Source organism: Artibeus jamaicensis, unplaced genomic scaffold, assembly GCF_021234435.1.
Source record: "Artibeus jamaicensis isolate MK-2021 breed Jamaican fruit bat unplaced genomic scaffold, CSHL_Jam_final scaffold_369, whole genome shotgun sequence".
Lineage (NCBI taxonomy): Eukaryota > Metazoa > Chordata > Mammalia > Chiroptera > Phyllostomidae > Artibeus > Artibeus jamaicensis.
Genome location: NW_026522042.1, coordinates 7374191 through 7390786, shown reverse-complemented (window position 1 = coordinate 7390786; position 16596 = coordinate 7374191). Strand labels below are relative to the sequence as shown.

The window sequence follows — 16596 nt, the reverse complement described above, 5'->3', positions numbered from 1 at the left end:
CGTATATAAATCTGAAGAGAGGCCTTCTTTAAAGGCAATCTCTTGAATTGCAATCCCTCTGAATGTAATCACTGGACATTCTCCAACCACCTCTAGGCACTACTTTGTAATTTTTTAAATCACTAATTAATCACAGCTTTGTCAATAACATTAATATGCTTCCCATAAATATATATCAAAGTGGTGGCTTTGGAAAACAAGCCAGGAGGTCATTTACCTTCTAAGACATATTTTATTTTCCTTAATATGCTCAGCAAACACATTGGATTGATGCATTATGACTTATGACTGGTATATTATTAAACATGGCTTGACCTTTGTTTAAAAGCCATTCTGACTTTTCAAAACTCCAGCTAAAAATAAGGACAATCTAACATACTTAAAAAGGGCTACCATTTCTAGATTTTAAAAAAAGTGCTGGGACAAGACCAGAATGTCTGCATCGAAGTGTTTCCACGCCTTGGGTCACCGTGGCAGCATTCACTGGAGCTAAGTCTTCCGAGTCTTCCCTAAAACATGAGCAGGGGAGTGAGTCTCGGGGAATACAGCTGAGACCCTATAAAGAGGCACATTGAAGGGCTAACGGGGGATGTTGAACCTTCTTCTTTGGACATCAAAATAGGGTCTAACCTGATTTGTAGGCAGACAGGATGGATCGGAGACACTAGAACAGAAACTAGTAGACACAGTCGACAGTGTGGTGGTTTCCCAGAGGCAAGGGGTCTGGGGCGGGACAAGTGAAGGGGCCAAATACATGGTGACAGAAGGAGCTCTGACTTTGGGCGATGAATGCAATGCACACGGTTGATGTAGCACAGAACTGCACACTTGTAACCTCTATGATTGTATTAGCCAATGGCACCTCAATAAATTTAATTTTTAAAAAGAGGGACACACTTCCTAGAACTTCTGACTGTGTTGTCCACTATCCCTGCAGAATGGCAAACCCTCATAAAAATTTAAATTAAATTGAAGTCCAAACAGTCATTTACTAAATTACCTCTTTCCATCTCTTTTTTGAGAAAGTAGTTAAAGAAGAACTCGAATCATTTACTGAACACCCTTATAAAACATTCTTTCTAATGTTCTAATATTTAAAACTCTAGAAATAAAAGAGTATATACTCAGGGGATCTTTGTCGCAAGAAACAAGGGGTTGTTAAGAAGTTGGGTCTTACAGAAAAAGACAAATACCGTATATTTTCACTTATATGTGGAATCTAAAGAACAAAATAAACAAACACACAAAACAGAAACAGACTCGTAGACACAGAGAACAGACGAATGGTACCAGAGGGAAGTGGGGTTGGGGTTTGGAGGGCTGAGAGATAGAGATGAAGGAATTAAGAAGTACAAATTGGTAGTTACAAAATAGTCACGGGAATATAAAATACAGCATAGAGAATATAGTCAATAATATTGTAATAACTATATATGGTGCCAGGTAGGTACTAGAAATACTGGGGCAAATATTATCTAACCACTATGCCGTACACCTGAAACTAATACAAAATAATACTGAATGTAAACTGTAATTGAAAATAAAAATTTTAAAAAGTTGGATCTTATATGTTTCATTGAGTATGCAAATGCCAGAATATAGAGAAAATAAATGGCACTGGTTATAACTAGTACTTCTGAGATTTGAAACCCGCATCTTGGGTAATCTCTACTCCCAATAACATTTAGTCAAATGCCAAACTGCACTAAAATCCACTGTGTATGAGCCAATGGCTAAGCAAATCTTTGGTCACCATTCTGTTCTAAGAAGACAAATGGACTACAATTCCAATATCACCCATCTTGATAGCTTTAGGTTATAAGCCACATTTTGGGAAAAACAAAACAAAACTGATCAACTGCTTTAAAAGTTACCAGGACTATAAATGAAACCCTGTGCGTCCGGCCTGGCAGCCTGACACCCTGGGAGAGGTGAGGACCACGTCTGCGGGCAGGCCCACGAGGACGAAGGATACCATACATGCCGTCCTCAAATTCGAGCGCTGCCCGCTTGATGATGCGTTCCCGCACGTTATCTCCCGGCTTTCCAGACCTGGCTTTCACATCTCCCTCTTTCCGGATCGACATTCGCTTTAAAATGAACAGAAACAAATTATCCGCACTTGAGGCGTATCCTTGGATCTTTATCACTGTGAACGTTCAAAGTTTTACTAGAAAAAAAATGAACTCTGTCTCACTACTGCTATGACACAAATCTGTAAAGTAACAGCATTTTTAAAGAAAGAATGTGAAATGAAAGCGTAACCTTTAGGAAGGATGAAGGGGAAAGAGGTCAGGTTCCCCTGAAGAGGAAGATGCACTTGCTCGGACTCTTTGAAGCAAATGACGCCTCTGCCCCTGCTCGCTGGCTGCTACTCCTGCTGCCTCTCAGGACTCCTGCAACTGCGCTCTCCTCGGGGGCTCGGGACGGAGCCAGCACAGACACAAAAGGAACAGACCTTGGACTCTTGTTTCTGCAGGCCTGGCAGAATGTGTTTGGCTGGTGTCGCTTCTCTCAACTGCCTGCTTCCACCTGCAGAGTCTAGACTGGTTTTGGCCACAGGTACACCAGAGAGATCACAGAAATATCCAGAAACCAGCCAGGACAGTATTTCCAACACTAAATCTCCTTAACACAGACTCTGGTCTTTATTTGCAAATGTCCCATCTTTCCTCCCTAGCCCACTGACATTAGTTCAGATTGCAGAATGCCATTCTATTTGGTGTCCACAGGGTAGAAGGCATCTCTGATTCCCCGGGACCACCACCCCCACCACTTGCATATCTGTTTTGTTGCTGATTCCTAGATACTTCCGAATCTTGGCATCAATTCTGGCCCAGACGGTCATTTTTGCAAGCTCTGAGTTACTTGAAATACCTCCAATGCTTCTGGAAGCCACCCCTGGCCACAATCTCACCGCCAGCTGCCTAGAACCTAAAGCCTAATGCTAATGGGAAGTGATGTTCATTGTGGACTGTATCAAGTGGCAAACACCTTCAAGGTAGACAGACTTTTCTGAACAGTCAAACATTACGAGCCCAGCAGGGGTGAAGTCAGCAGAGACTGATTATCCTTCCCTACCTTCCTGGACAGGGTAGATACAAAACTTCACACCCTACCCCAGGGCAGTTACAGAGCATGGAGAACACAGCCTGCAACCACAAGGCACTGCTGAGTGGGACAGTCCACAAAGGATCGTGTCCCCTCTCAGTGGACACATGAGAAGCTCCTTAACTAAGTAAGATCCAGAGCAAGGCTTCCCGCTCAGCACCGACTCCCTGTTACGTGGAATGACCCCAGAGACACACATCTCTGAGAAGCAGATCCGTAAATGTTAGGCCCGGAATTAGATAAAAGTAGCCAAGAGGAACCCGAGGCAGGCTCCAGACTGTCTCAGCAAGGAAGATAGAAAGTACAGAAAGTACAAAGAGTGCTGAACAAGATAAACCGCCTTGTGCATGACCTTGTCCTTGCAGAAAAGTAACCATTGTTGCAAGCAGAGAACATAGCCATGTGTGGTCTCTCGAGATAGCCAATTGCTAACAGCTATGTCTGCTTCTGTATTTGCTTGCTTGCTCACCCCAATAAAAACCCTAGGCTGTAAGCGCCAGGCGCGACTCTCATTTGCAGCCATTTTGGCACCGTGTCTCCGGACACCTCGAGAGTTCGCCCCTGCGCAGGTAAAACTTTGGCCAATAAAGTTCCATCTTAAACTCCTGAAAGCTTCCGACCATTTGTTGCTTGCATTGGTGAATGCTACATAAATAGTGACAGCGGAACTAAGTCAACTACCTCAATTCTCTTCTCGTAGTTTTCTCCCTTGATAATGCGATGTACATAGATCTTAGGAATATGGATGTCTTCTGCGGCAAATGATCCGACATCCACAATTTCTTCAACCTGTACACAGAGAAAAAAATAATTAAATAGTGAAAGCTTAAACCGAACACTTTTTATTTAAGAAATGAAGTATAAGCATCTTCACTTCCAACTTAGGTTGTGTACACAGTACAAATACACACACAGACGTGTATATACATGCCAGTCGGTGGGTAGGCAAAAGTAGGTTTACCGTGTAAGTATGCGAAGCAGTTTATCCTCATATTTTAATTTATTGATTGTTGTATTATTTTCCATATGAACTGTAAACCTACTTTTGCCAACCTTGTATATAGGAAAGAATAGGTAGGGTGTGTGTGTGTGTGTGTGTTTTATATCATGCCTTCTAGACCGGCAAAAAAGAAGAAATTCAAATACATGTGTCTAAACATCAAACACCGAGCACAAAGCTTCAGAACTTCTTCAGAACTTAGTCTTTGCCCAAAACAGCTTCAGTTACAAATTTGTCAAGTACAGCTGCTTGAACTTTCACTAATTGCAGTTCAACTATGCTCACTTGAAAGAACATCCCTTAAGACCATTTTCAAAATTAATGGGAAATTGATCATACCAAAAACAAAAATCTGTAACAACATCTGCTTGGTCCATTGAAGAGCTTTTAAATAGAGATACAAGTGCTGTTTCTAACGGTTTTTAATTTGTTCCTATTGGCTTCCTAGAATCGTGAACAAAATGCAACTGCTGAAATAATTTTACTTAAAGACCAATTATTAATTTCAATGTGGAAATTTCAAAAAGCAAATATTAACTAATAACTAGAAATACCCAATGTAATTAGAACTGATTCACAGAGTAAAGGGACATTTTATAGCAATATGCAATGCCCCAAGTAAGCCAGCTATTTTAGAATTCAAAAAGGAAAAAATGGTTTGTTGTTTTTTTACATCAACATAAAAAAAATCAGAACAACAAGGATCAAGAAAAACCAAGGTCAATGTTGTTCTGGTCAAAGAATTACCTCTCAGGTGCCAAGAAAAATGGTATCTTGAAGACTGAGCACACAGATACCATTCCCAAAGAAAACAGCTCTTGCACGTGGAGAATTGTGCCAAACTGGTCCCTTAAATAACTATTGGACTCTCAGGAGTGTTTGGGGTAAAGTAGCCCTCACACCACACCCCTCAAACAATGAAAGAAAACCAGGAATTACAAGAGCAGTCTTAGTGTGCACTGCTCCCAACTAGCCAAAAGGGAATAGGACATGGTGGGTAAGAGCTCTCTTCTCTGATAAACAGAAGGGTCTTGACCCAAACAGAACGAGAACTCGAGGAAGAGTCAGGAACCAGGGGCCATCTAAACTGAAACAGGGCGCAGAGCTGCGTGCCAACCCCCCTCTGCGAGTGAGTAACGGGGAGGCGAGGGGACTTCCCATCACCGGACTCCGCACCTTTCCTTCCGAACCTGTCTGTGCTCTGGTGTCCCCTCCCCAAGACAGTGACCAGGTGAGAGGAGGCGGAGGCAGGCCATGCAGAGCAGCTGAGAGCATCCTACCACCTGTTCAGCCAATGGGACTTCCAGCCATTAGGGTTCATTCCCATCTTTATGCTTATGCAATTCAACCCTTCAAAGGCGTTCGTGACTTTAAAAATTCATGTATGCGTTAAATCCATTATCCTGAGGATAAATATGAAGACTTACTATTCGTGAAAATATTTACCACAGCACTTGTTAAAATATTAAGGAGTTAGAAACAACCTAAATGGTTAATGACAGGATAAACATAAAATATATATTCACACCACAAATCATTATTATGTTCTCATAATACTTAATGATACCTCATAATTTAATATTTCCTAAAAATGCAAGATTTTGTATTGTTACATATAGACTCTTTCATCCTCTATGTAAATTACTTATACCTACCAAAACTACACAGAACTACTAATAATTACTGTCTCCAGGTAACAGTACAAGTTATTTGTGCTTCCGTTCTACTTTTAGAATCAAGGAAACCTACAAGGCTTTATTTTTTTTAAAGACCCAATAGACACCAAGTAGGTAGTTTCCAAAACTGGAAAACAAGCCCTGGCTGGGTGGCTCAGTTGGCTGGAGCACCGTCCCATACACCAAAACTGGAAAATATGAGTAGGGGATCTGATAAATTCCTTAATTAGCTAGACAGGTACCACTAAGAAAACTGGTGGCTCCTAAACACTGAAAGCACAACATTATGAAATAAATTAAGAAAGCCCCTTTGCCTACATTTTTTGACATAATAATGTGAATCTTTCTCCATGTCCAAGGCTGTTCCAAAAGCTCAAGACTTTCCATCTCTTGCTTGAATGATTACAGCAGCGCCATCACTGGTCTCCCTGCCTTTACACTAGGACCCACTAACTGAAATAAAGAACAACTTACGGGGAAATGGCAGAAGAGTGGATGAAGCCAAGAATCAAATCAATGATTTGGAACATAAGGAAGAAGAAAACAACCAATCAGAACAACATGAAGAAAAATAATTTTAAAAAAACAGGATAACATAAGGAGCCTCTGGGACAACTTCAAGCATTCCAACATCACATCACAGGGGTGCCAGGAGGAGAAGAGAAAGAGCAAGAAATGGAAAATCTATTTGAAAAAAAGTAATGAAATAAAACTCCCCAAATTTGGTGAAGGAAATAGACATTCAAGTCCAGGAAGTACAGAGAATCCTAAACAGGATGGATGCAAAGATGCCCACTCCAATACACTTCAAAATTAAAATGCCAAAGGTTAAAGATAAAGAGAGAATCTTAAAAGCAGCAAAAGAAAAGTAGTTATCTACAGGGGAGTTCCCATAAGACTGTCAGCTGATTTCTCAAAAGAAACTTTGCAGACAAGAAGGGATTGGAAAAAAATATTCAAAGTCACGAAAAGCAGGGACCTACAGCCAAGAGTGCTCCACCCAGCACAGCTACCGTTTAGAACAGAAGGGCAGATAAGGAGCTTCCCAGACAAGGAAAAACTAAAGGAGTTCTTCACCACCAAACCATTATTATATGAAATGTTAAAGGGACTTATTTAAGGAGAAGAAGATCAAAACTACGAACAATAACATGGCAATAAATACATATCTATCAACAATTAATCTAAAAAATAAACTAAGCAAACAAGAAGAACAGAGACAGAATCATGGATATGGAGTGCATTTTGATGGTTGCCAGGTGGAATGGGTGTGTGAGGAAATGGGTGAAGAGGTGAGGGGATTAAGAAACACTAACTTGTACCTACAGAATAGTCATGGGGACATGAAGTACAGTCTAGGAAATGGAGCAGCCAAAGAACCTATATGTATGACCCATGGACATGAGCAATGGTGGGGGGACTGTCTGAGGGACAGGGGTATGCAGGGTGAAGGGGGACAAAGGGGGGAAAACTAGGACAACAGTGATAGCATAATCATAAAATAAAATAGAAAAAAATCTGAAGCGTAAACCAAAAGGAGAAAATGTGTTTTCAGACAATCTGTGAAAAGAGTTTTAAAAAACAAAGCTGAACAGACAGAACCATTTCAGTGCTGGCTCCTGAAGGGACTGAGCCTTCTGTGCTGGCTTTGTGTGATCAAGAGAAGGAACAGTAAGAAAGAAGCAACGTGGGGGTGTGGGGGCAAGAATCTGGTGAGACCAGGCAATAACCTCAGAGTCAAAAGAAATCTGAAAAAAAAAAAAAAGAAATGTGCTTGTTTTCAAAAAAGTAAAACTAAAGTGTATAAGAGCATGCATGCATAATGGCAGTGACGCACCTCCTAAAATCACCAGTGGGTTAGACAGAGAATGAAGAACAAGGGGAAAGCGGCACAGCCAAGATCCAACTGGAGGACAGGTAGCGCGGAGCCTGCACTCTGCGCAGATCTGACGCAGCACCATCTGGCGCATCTAAAAAACCCAGACACTTGAGGCTTCTCTAATTAGTACTTGTCTTCAGTCATTAGCAGAAAAATAGAGGCTAGGAAATGTTAATTATTGTCGATTTGAACTTTGTTTTCAAAGGTTGCCGTCTCTGCCTTGCACTCTTCCTACTTTACAATTCTGAAAAGTTTTATTATAAAGCCCGGAAAAGGGTAAGAATTCATCCTGCGGTGACAATGCTTTTGTTTTCACCTGGCAAACGTTACTTGGGTCTCAGGTGAGGGAACACAAGAGCTGCCAAGCAGTGACTTGCTTATTTGTTTTATTTTTAGTGACAACCTCAATCCGCTGGAGCCACAGACATGAGCTGGACCCTGACGGTGGTTCGGGAAAGGGCTGCGCACCGGAAAAGCACGAAGCGAAGCAAGGGCCTGGGGGGAGGCATCTCTCTGTGGTTGTCTTCCCTGAGTCGTTTTAACTTTCAGAAAGGTTTAGAATGAACATGCATCATTTGCTAAGAACAAAAACAGCAAACAACCAGCGGTAATGTCTGGAATCATGAGAAACATTAAGAAACCCAAATTAGCCAAAGCTGAGGACTAGAAAAATGGAAGGCATTGAGCAATAACAAAAAAAAGTCACAAGGCGGATGCAGAGGCTCTCTGGATGTTCACTTAACCCAAGAATAGGTACGATAAAGAAAACACGTGGAGAACAGGGAGGTCCGCACACAGGGCATCCTTCCCCAGAAGCCAAGGGAAAAGAAAGATTGTTTTCATGAATCCGAAGGAGCAAGAAGGTGCTGTCTTCTCAAGCTTCGTGCTAAGGGATGAGACAACTAGGACGAAATTACAGGAGAAGGCGGCACAAAGCAAAAGAACCTGGAACAAATGCAGACGGTCTTGGGTGTCTCTGCAGGAGGGCGTGAGGACTGAACAGGGAAGAGGCTATTATAGAATCCGCAGCCTGAAAACGGTGGCATGATGACCATCACTACAGAAGCCCAGCTGACCAGATCGGGTGCCAGTGGACACTCAGCACGTGTGAATGAGCACTGACCCAAGGACATGATGGGTCACGAAAATGTGCCCATGTCTGGAAGCCACAGACTTGGTGCTAGGTTGTGCGCCAGTATATTTAAAGTGATTTGAAAGAGGGAAGAATATCATATGCTAATGACCATATAATCAGAATGCTCACCAAACTAAGGATGTAGGTGTCACATTTTTATATGACAAAATCAGCTCAGAAATAACAGTGCGATCATGAGAGATGCCAATTGTTTGAACATCTGGTCAGCATAGCTGGCTGGTCCATTCTATACATATAAAGCTGGTCCTTCTGACAAGCTTTGTCTTTCCGAATGAAACAGTGAGAGACACCGTGACTCTGGACTTCCAGCCGATGGGTAAACTGCTTGGTAAAGTGGAAATGAAGGACACCCTGGGAGAAAGTAACACGGAGAAATTGAAATTTGTAATGGGCCAGGCATTGCAGCCTCGGCCTACACAGACATGGATCATGGTCCTGGAGGAAACAGGATTTCACAGAGCTGACAGAAAAAATAAGCAGGTTCAAGTGACAAATGGGCTTGTCAGGCTCTCAAAACACCAATTCTGACAATAGGAAAACAGATCACCTTGGTGATGAAGAGAAGGATATATAAACAAATGGGTAAAGTACTACACAGTTACATGTGTTTCCTTGTATTTTGAAAGGGCTCATACAAAAGAGACTCCTCTGACCGAGGACAACTGGGCATCACAAGAAACCTTAAGAGGCACGTTAAAGGCACAGAACTGGAATGAGATGCACTGGTTCCAAAGTGCTACGGATGATGAAAAGGTGGTCTGGGGCGTGACTTTGCTGTTTTTGCAGGTGGAGATGACGACCACCGCTGGTGGCAGAGGAGGGCAGAGACAAAGCACAGCACTTCAGCCCCACCTTGCTCCTGACCCCCAGCAGGGAAAGGGAAAGGGCAGAACTCACACAAGGAGGAACTTAATTCCGAGAACAAAAGCCCAGATTCTCTGAACTGACTCCAGGCTGCAGACCCACAGAAATGATACCCCGGGATCCTTAAAGGGCCTGAAGATTCGGTCCCAACATCACAGTCGAATGAGAAATGGAAGAGATGGCGGCAGATGGAGGGAGAGTACACGGCACTTCACTCCCCACGGCGTTCTAAAGAGGTCATTGCACAGACCCGCGGTGCTGGGAGAAGAACGTGGTCAGACACCAGTGCCGGCTCCCCCGGGACCAGCCACGCCCAGGGAAGGTGACTCATCTGCAGACCAGGCCCACCATGGGCAGGCCGGGAAAAGCCCACCTGACCAAGTCTCTCTTACAGACAGACACAGAGGGAAGATGCAACCCGGATTCCCTCGCTGTATGTACAAAGACGAATTGAGCACCCACTAGACTGAGCAACGAGAAAACGGCAGGGAGCCCGCCCTGAGGTACAGACAGGAAGGTAACTGCTTGAAGAACCAGGAACAGTACATGAGGGTTTGACCGAAGCCTCAAGTCTCCGAGGCTGCCGTTTTTAACTTTGGGGAACTCTTCTTTCAGAATCTGACGTTCTCCGTATCTGTAAGTGTTTCAGTTTTGTTTGTTCACTTATTTTGCTCTTTAGATTCCACATACAAGGGAAATCATACAGTGTTTGTCCTCTGATTGGCTGATTTCACTTAGCGTAATGCCAGGGGGGAAGGGGCTGGGGCACCGGGTGAAAGGGGGAGGGGCTGAGCAGCACAGGTTGGCAGTTACGGACCAGTCACGGATGCAGAGCACAGCAGGGGGAAGACAGTCGGTAACACTGTAGCCACCCCATGTGCTGCCAGGCGGGTGCCGGGAACACTGGGCTGACCGCTTTGTGAAGCCTATCACTGCCAAAGCCGCAGGCTGCAAACCCAACGCAAATGTTGAATGTCCATGGAGACTAAAACATAGAATAGTAATAATTAAAAAAACATGATGAAAACTACAAAGCCTATTCACACACACACACACACACACACGCTCTCTCTCTTTATCTATAAAGTCCTCCATGAGATTTCAGGAGATTGGTGCAAATACACCCCCCCCACCCGCCTCAGGCCCCGGTGAGAAGAGAAGCCCGGTTTTAAGGGTTGGAGGTCTTCGCTCCCATCCCGTTCAAGGTGGTGATCAAGGCCTTAGACGATGCCAGGGAATGAATGCCCTTTGAGACGTCAGGGCTCGGGAGCAAGGGTCTGGGTGCAACAGGCGACTGTTAGACGCAGTCTGGGTTCTGTCAGAGAAGACGACCTTGGGCCCATGACCTCCAGGCGCTCACCAAGCGTTCGGGTGAGAAAAAACAGGGTTCGGGGGTCCCTACCACCCCTTTAATGCTCAAGAGTAGCGTGTCCCTGGAGCAAACCAGTGTCTCTATGCCACAGTCAGTCAGTTCCTCCTTCTTGCCGCCAAGTGAGTTCTTTCTTGCAGTTAAAACAGGGTTGCCAAGGTGAATGCTTGTTGTTTTTTAACAGCAAGAATACTCGTACTCCACCGAGTATTCGCCTGATCACCGATTTCCTCTCAACTGTATGCACCATTGAATCCACACATGCGGACTTTAACATTTATTTGGCCTCTCGTGGCTCACTGCTTGTGCTTATAGCATAACTTTTTAGTCCAACCCTGGCTCTATTTGACAGCTGTACCACTGCCTGTCTTTCTTCTTGTCATGGTGGAAAGAGTAGCCAGAGGGGAAACACAGGCAGGGCCCTCACCACTGCAGTCTAACAAAGAACTTCACACAGGAGGCTAAAGGCGAAGGAAGACTCGTCTCACCCTGTGACCCAGTAACCTTGAGCCTGGTCCGATAGGGCTGCCGGGCCCTCCGAACAACAAGTGAAACCACGACAGTGTAGGTAGAGGGGGCAGCCCTTGAAAGTCAGCGTGTATCACCTCCACTAGCCCGGAACAGGAGAACCTTGAGACTGTGTACTCACCCCGAGGCCTGGAAGGGAGAAGGGGAGGAGTCCACAAAGAAAAAGCCCATAAAGCAACTTTGGTTAACTGCCTGCCTCCTGTCACCTGTGCAAAATGAACAAATAGAGTCTAGAGCAAGAAAAGGATTCGGGCTAACGGACCCCCACCCACATACCTACATTTGGGATGTCACGTCTGCTGGGGGAAGCTGCACCACCTGTACCTGCCAATCAAACTGCACCTTCTTCACCCCAACCTCCCAACTATGTAAGTCCTCAGAACAAAGGAGGCGCTCTCCTCTCTTGGCCTCGGGGCTCTCTGGCCACACAGGGGACCCCTGGCCAGTCAGCCTTTGACCAGGGTGAGGGGGCCCTGGCCACCCTTTTGGCGACCTGGCCCCTGGCCATCTGGGTGCTGGCCATGCAGCCCCTGGGCACCCACTTTCCCCACCCTCCTCTCACCACCGTTCTGTGCTTTCCCGCGAGAAGTGGGCATTAATAAGCTCTGCTTGCTTGCTAGTAGGCTCGCTGGCAGGTAATTCTACACTGCGTCAGTGAGAAGAACCACGTTTCTGGGAGTTCCTCCCTGAACATTTTTATAGCCCTAGTTTTAATTAATATCATCTTGTATATTTGTTGAGTCTTGTAAGCTACTTTGTATCCTCCCTGGAACAAAAGATTAAACGGTACATCTGTCAGACTGGAGAATGGTCTGGCCAGACAGGCCAGAAAGAACAGCAGCTCCGACGAAGACAGAAAACAGCTTCTGCTGGTTAGGAAAGTAAAAAACGCCAATATTACCTGAATGAAATTCACTAGGATTGAGGTTACTGTTGTGTATAATACTGGCCTGATGATGTGTTTGCAAAGGAAATAAAAGGACTTAGCTAACCACCAGCTGGAAGACTATTATATGACAGGCATACCCCCAAATACAAAAAGTATCTCCCTTTGTCCACTTGCTGTCCAACCTCAGAGTAGATGACAATAATCTTCAACCTCATGTCCCTTCTTATGCAATATTGATGAAAGGGTCCTTCTTCCCTACAATGTCTCGTGTAAAAACATGGAATAAGAAGATAAATAGGGGAAGCAGTTTGAACTCTTCAGAAGAAAAGCTCTGCCTAAAAGAACTCGATTTATGAAAACTGTGACCAGCTACAATGTAAGTAGGACACACTGATCCCCCCAAAAGAACATACACCCCTTCCTTCACGGGCTCTCCTAACAGTTTTTGTCATGTGGGACAACTATTCTCTTAACAAATTTAAAAGCAGCTCGTTTTAAGTATTATTTTCATCTCCACTGACTCTAATACCACATCCAACAGCTCAGTCCGTGCTGGTATTTTGCTAAACACTTTTTCTCTGACCAAAAATGCCAATCTTCACTAAGTATGTGGTTTAATAACATTCAGGCAGTATTATAAAGATACGATGATATGTGTCCTATCTTTTTCTAAAAGGAAACTTTATTAGAACTGGAGCAAACCCAGAGAAACAATTAAAATGAATATGTCTACTCAAATGAACTAAAATACTTCTAACATGTTCATTCAAAGCACCAGTATTATCCATAATAGTAAAGGAAAAAATGACACCATTATCACTTACCCCCAGGAAAGCGGTGAGACATGATATAATTAATAGAATTAAACTAGGAACATTTTTCAATGAAGAGCTATGAAGAAACAGGGAAAAAAAGAAATTTGTGTTGTGTTTTACAGCCATAAAGAAAACTGCCTACTACTGATGTCAAGTGAAATCTTAAAGGTTACCACTTTTTAAGGCTTATTTCCTTCCATTTTGGGCTGTTAATTATTCTTGGAGCCTTTTATTACACAAAAACATGGTATTAACTAACACATAAACTTCAAAGAAGAATTGGGTTTTAAACTCTAACATCTCCAGAATACAGATAATGGTGCTTAATCTAACAGAAACTGACTCAAATTCAGCTCGTAAATGACTTAATAATAATTCCTAAATTTAAAATCGTTTAGCATGTGCAGCAGAATAAGAACTTTCTTTTTTCCTTTTATCTTTTAAATGCTGTCCACACACTTTCATTTCTCTGAAGTAGAGAGCAAAGCGGAATCCTAATCCTATTTATTTCATTAAAAAATTTAAATGCCATGTTGGTTTTCCCTGATTTGGTGTAAGAATGGTAGGCAAAAAAATGCCAAACTCAACTTCAAAACAAAATATCTGCTTTCCTCTCTCTGTGCTTCCGTTTTCCAAACTAGCCCTTTAAGTCTAAAGAAATGCAAAGCTAACGTCACGTTCTCAGCTGTGATTTCAGCCTTGAGATATAATGGCCCTTCCCTTCATACCAACAGCAGACACTCAGTCAGTTAGGCCAGTATCACTCGGTTCTCGTTTTTTCTAACAAACTGAGTTTCATCTGCCAGTCATCACTGAGAAGGCAGGGCCGGCCCCAACTCGGAGGCCGTCATCCACAGTTGACTGAATGAATCTAAACGTCTTCTTACCTTACACACCTCGTCCCCCAGATTCGACACCATATTCAAAAATGTAAGAATGACGATTAGAAGCAGCACCCTGATCTTTCAGAGAGCATTTTCCACTAAAGAAGAGTGGCTGAGGTTGATAGAAAAGGGCGATTGAGTCACTGATGCCGATCCTTTGCAAGAGAGCGGTTTTTGTCCTATGATTCTCATGCTATGTACTTCACTCATTTCTCCTACACTCACGTGAATCACTCAGTGATTCCTTTCATCTCTAAAGTGTGCAAGTTCAATTCTAAATGATGCCTAATGTTCTTTCCAGCCCTTGTGTAACAGCTCACAATAGTCCTGTCCTGTTTAATAAGATAGTAGCTTTTCAGAGACAACAGACCAAAACTACCAGTCACTGAGCCAAAACATGTGCAGAGGACAGAATTTGGCCTACAGTTGGTACCCAGAACCAAAGGCTTGCCCTCCCCTCCAACGGAACCAAAGAACCGGGACAGAACCAGAGCTTAAACACCAGAACTGTTCAGAAGCCAAGGGTCAGTTGTCCAGGAAGACCTGGTGTTGACATCTCTTTACTATATGTGGCCCAGCTCCAAGGTCCCCCAACTAACACTATCCCCCAGCCCTTTTAAACCCCTTGGCCTGGTCCAGCGAGGAAGGCGGGTCCGAAGCACCATTAGGTGTCTCATCTTCTCGGCAGGCGCCTTCTCCATCAGTAACCCTTCCCTTACTCCAAACTCTGCCATTTTGAGTCTTCACCTTCACGGCGTCAGGCACATGAACTTGGGTTCGGTAATACTTGCGTGTTATAAATCTATATTAGTGCCTGAATGCTTTATAACAAGACCTTAAAGTACACACATTAACATATCTTCCTAATCATTCCAGGTTGTTGCATGCCGGATCAATTCCCTCTTCCTGGGTGTCCTTTGGCAAATGACACACGGCTTTAGTTCCAAGCCACTGAGTGTATCTTCACTGCCCCTCTGGACTTGTGTTTTTGCTGTGCCAACACTCTCCTGGCCAGCCAGGCGATTGCATTTGCTGGACCAGTTTATTTGCCACCTACTTATCATGCTCTGCATTATCTAGTGAACTACCGCATGACTTGTTCTGCTTTAGCTGAGTAATAAAAGCCTCCTAAATGAGACACAGCGCCTATTTCGGCCACCACTCGGAGGCACACCTGGAGATAAATGGTCCTGGAGACGTCAGGGGACACAGTAATAAGGGAGGGAATTACAGAACAGCTGGTGGCAGAGCATCGGGTCTCTCAGTGTGGGGCCCCACAAGGGCCTCAAATAGAAAGACGTCAGGAACGACCCCCAAACATGGGCGTTTCTGCTTTCGTAGACCACGGCAGGCTAATGATGTCAATCAGCTAGAGTGGGCAGAACACTTATAAGCCTGAAAAGTGATGCTTATAGTTTTAAACCGCTGGCTCAGTGACTCCAACATTGTTCACTGAGCATCCCAGGCATGGTGCCAGGGTCTGGGAATACAAAATTGAGTAGAAGAAGGTCCCACAAGGTGCTTAGTCGAATGGAGGAGACAGTTAAACAGCTAACCACAATATGAAAAAGGACCCCGAAAAACCCATAATTACCTTCTGGAGGGTGGGCCCATTGTAGCACAGGCCTCCCCAGCTAGGTGCATGTTCTAGGAGCCCATCTATATCAGGGTACTAGCTGGCATAGTTGTGAGAGGCTAGGGTGGGCCTCAGTTATTTTATTTTTATTTTTATTTTTTGAAGACTCTTTCAACGCTTTGACCATCTCCATGACGGGTGATTCGTGAGTGCACCTGCCCACAATACACTGACTGTTCCGGGGATTTCGACCCAAAACGGCATGACCCTCGTGCCCCACCCTCCCTATTTACCAGATCTCACCCCAAGCAACTCTTTTTTATTTCCCCAGATGAAAAAAGTCCTCAAAGGAAAACGTTTTGCTGATGTGGAAGACCTAAAACAAAAAATGGCAGAAGCACTAAAAGGCATCCAAACTGACAAGCTCAAACACTGTTCTGAGCGGTGGAAAGAAGTCTCGAGAGGTGTATTGCATCCAATGCAGAGTATGTTGAAGGTGACTGATGGCGAAACGTGTAAGAACAAATACACAAGTTTTTAATAAATAAATCCCTGGGATTTTGGGCCCCTCCTTGTACAATGTGGTAATAAATGCTGTAGCGGGGCAGCAGCACTGAGAAGCAGAAAATGAGCCCAGAAGGGGGGTGGGCATCTGGACAGTGGGCAGGGCAGGTGCACCTGAGCGGGGTCAGGAAGGTGTGATCTGCGGGCCACGTGAGGAGATGGTGGCCGCCGGAGGGTTTAGGGTGCACAGGAACAGGAGGGGCAGAAGAAGTTAGAAATTTTTCATCTTACAGAACGAGGAGCCTCATTGTGAAAATGCTCTCAGAATAGCAACATCGACCCTGA

The 16596-nt window shown here is 44.1% G+C and overlaps 1 protein-coding gene across 1 annotated transcript in view; it reads right to left on the bottom strand.

Moving 5' to 3' along the window:
• Positions 1 to 16596, bottom strand: part of OXCT1 (3-oxoacid CoA-transferase 1) — a 135470-nt gene that overhangs the window by 73019 nt on the left and 45855 nt on the right. Inside the window, exons 8-9 of the mRNA XM_037138521.2 lie at positions 3793 to 3900; positions 1976 to 2090 (exon numbers count right to left, since the gene is read on the bottom strand). Coding sequence (XP_036994416.2) covers positions 1976 to 2090; positions 3793 to 3900 — 223 coding nt within the window. The remainder of the gene's footprint in view (positions 1 to 1975; positions 2091 to 3792; positions 3901 to 16596) is intronic.